Below are 2894 nucleotides of genomic sequence, written 5' to 3'. Positions count from 1 at the left end.
AAAAAAATTCTCCCCTCGACCAACAAAGATCGTGATAGAGTGATAAATACTAATTCATCATTTATTAAATGTTTCATATTTGAATTTTCTTGATTATAGAATCCTCTTTGTTAAAAAATATTTTACTTGACAAAAATTCAAATTTTATCAAATTTCAATGAAGATATTGAACAGTAGATGGAAAAAAAGAGTCTCCTTCATACTTGAATAAAATGTTTGATATTCAATTCTATATTTTTCAAGATAAAACTAAATAAAATTTTAAATTTTGGTTCGATAATTTCAATTTGATCTAATAATTCAATTTTCGGTGAGTTTTGCCCGAACCGGACCCAAATATACAGCTACGAGTCGCGACAAAACTCTTTTAAAAGTTTCTCTTTTGTTGCGTTTTTTTTTCTTTTTTTTTCTTTATTTACGCACTAAGAGACAAAGCGTTGTTCCCAAAATGCCCTTTTGCTTTCATTTTTTGTCGATATCTTTAATAAAGTCCTTTTTTTAATACCTCGACGCGTGTCTTTGGTTGTTAAAGTTATCGTATCGATCGTAGTCACAATTAAAGAGTGATTTATTTCTTACATTTTAATTTTAGGGCTTAAACATTTACTACCTCTCGATCTTATCAACAAATTTAAATACTCAAATTTATGATCGTACCAATCGAATATTTGACATTTAATAAAATATTTATCTTGAATACTCTAATACTATTATGTAAATAAATTAATCATAATAAATATATCATTTTTTTTCATTATTTTATTTTTCGATTTTAATATGACATGTTATTTTTCTTTGTAATCTTGTTAATTATATATTTTTGCTAATTTGTAATTTTCTTTAACTTCAGCTAATGATTTTTATAAAAAATAAAAGTCAAAACAAAATTGTGTATACATTAATTTTCTTAAATTTTCATTGTAAAAATGCATTGGATTTGTTAATTTTATAATTAATAGAAAGAAAAAAAATATTTCTTTAATATAATTTTTTAATTTCATATTTGAATTTGAAAGGTTGTCATTTAACTTTATCCTAGTAGACATTCGATTAAAAAAAAAGTGATTCGTAAATCATTATTATAATTTATTACTAACACTTATGACCTTTTCTCCCCTAAAGTCCAGCAATATTTAATTTTTAATCACTTCTTTCTTAATTACCTATGTCAGAAGTATAATTAAGGTGGACCATTAGTACTTCCAATTTTTCAAATATTCAGAAGGACACAACTGTCATTTCATCTAAAAAGAAGTTGCAGAGAAAAAAAGATATAAAATAAAAAGAAAGAAAAAAAGGAAGGACAATTTGGACTTTATGCATAAAAGCCTTATCCATAAATCCTCTATATAAAGCAAACATCAAAACTTCTTTTAACCCAAAAATAAGAAAGAGAGAAAAAGAAAAAAAAAAAAACAATTTATTTTTTCTTCACGCAGTACATATGAACTGAAGAAAAAATATTCAGAGAAAAAAAAAAAAAAATCAATGGCGGCTTCGAAGGGCTATTTCGCTAGATCGAACTACCGGTTCCTTTCAAGTGATCGGAATGTTTCAGTAACTTCCGATACGATGTTCGAGCTGGATGAATCAGACGTATGGAACTCACCGGCGACGGCGAGGTCAACGTCGCCGGAGTTTCGGAAAACGAGTACGAGGATTTCTAGAAAGCAGTCTATTGCGAAAAGTGATCGGAACAGTACCGGAGTAACGGTGAAAGCAGCAGCGGCGGCGTCTTCTATGCCTGTGAACGTGCCGGATTGGTCGAAGATACTGAAGGATGAGTATAGAGAGAATCGGAGAAGAGATAGCGATGATGATGGAGAAGACGATGATGATGGTGAGAATCGGATTCCGCCGCATGAGTTTTTAGCGAGGCAGTTTGCGAGAACGAGAATCGCTTCGTTTTCGGTTCATGAAGGAGTTGGAAGGACTCTTAAAGGTAGAGATCTGAGTAGAGTCAGAAATGCAATTTTCGAGAAAACTGGATTCGAGGATTAAAATTCGAGTATTCAACCGATCGATCGATCGATCTAACAGTGAGGATTTCAAATTACTACCTACTTTTTTTTTTGGTTCAACAATCTCAAAACTCTCGAATTTTCCTTTTTCTTTTTTTTTGTTTTTTTTTTCTACCTAATTTTTGAGATGGTGAAGCGGTTACTGAGTTACAGATGCATTGTAATTCTAACGTTTTTTTTTCCGAAATTTTGAGAGGAAATCAATTCGAAAAAAATAATAATTATTATTATTTTTGAGTTTTTGTGATTCTGATTATAATACTTTTGTATTATACTATACTGTATTAATTATTATTATTATTATTATTATTGTGTGTTTCTTCTATCTCCATCAGTTGGAAAGTGAAAAGTTTGTGAAATGAATGGCCGCTGAAAAAGTAAATGCAACAAAAAGTAAAAGTTTCTGTATTTAAATGGCTTTGGTGGGAATTTGATGATATTTTTATTTTATTTTATAGATTTTAGAAATTGGAATAATGGACAAATTAGGTCAATAATCAGTGAGGTCATTAGCAAAAGCAAAAATAAGTGGTCCAGTTTCGAGTCTAGAATATGAAAAAATCTTATATTCACATTTAATCGACTTAAATATGAATACCGAGCGAAATTCTTATATTCACATTTAATCGACAAATATGAATATCGAGCGAACTTTAATGGTTGAAGTTTGATGAACATGTAGAGAAGTTGTACAGCAATTTTCCTTCAATATTCAGTGACCAAAAAGGTCAATTTGTGTTTAATGATTTGGTTAATTCTTAAATATGACTCACATGACAATTTGTTTTTTTTTTTCAATTTTTTTTCTTAATTAGATTGAATTAATCAACAAAAGACGCGTATTTAGGGGGATGAAAATAGAGCAATTAGAAT

General features: G+C 29.2%; 1 protein-coding gene across 1 annotated transcript; it reads left to right on the top strand.

Annotated features, from left to right (window-relative positions):
• The first annotated feature begins 1417 nt into the window (after nucleotides 1–1417).
• Nucleotides 1418–2258, top strand: LOC125818049 (uncharacterized). The gene has a single exon (XM_049497556.1). It carries the CDS (start codon nucleotides 1489–1491, stop codon nucleotides 1999–2001), a length of 513 nt encoding a protein of 170 aa, XP_049353513.1. The 5' UTR covers nucleotides 1418–1488; the 3' UTR covers nucleotides 2002–2258.
• Nucleotides 2259–2894: the final 636 nt, after the last annotated feature.

This window comes from Solanum verrucosum, unplaced genomic scaffold (genome assembly GCF_900185275.1).
Source record: "Solanum verrucosum unplaced genomic scaffold, falcon-dt-bn FXZP01000253.1, whole genome shotgun sequence".
NCBI classification, from domain to species: Eukaryota; Viridiplantae; Streptophyta; class Magnoliopsida; order Solanales; family Solanaceae; genus Solanum; species Solanum verrucosum.
Note: the sequence above shows the minus strand (reverse complement) of the source record. Positions and strands in the feature narration are given on the sequence as shown.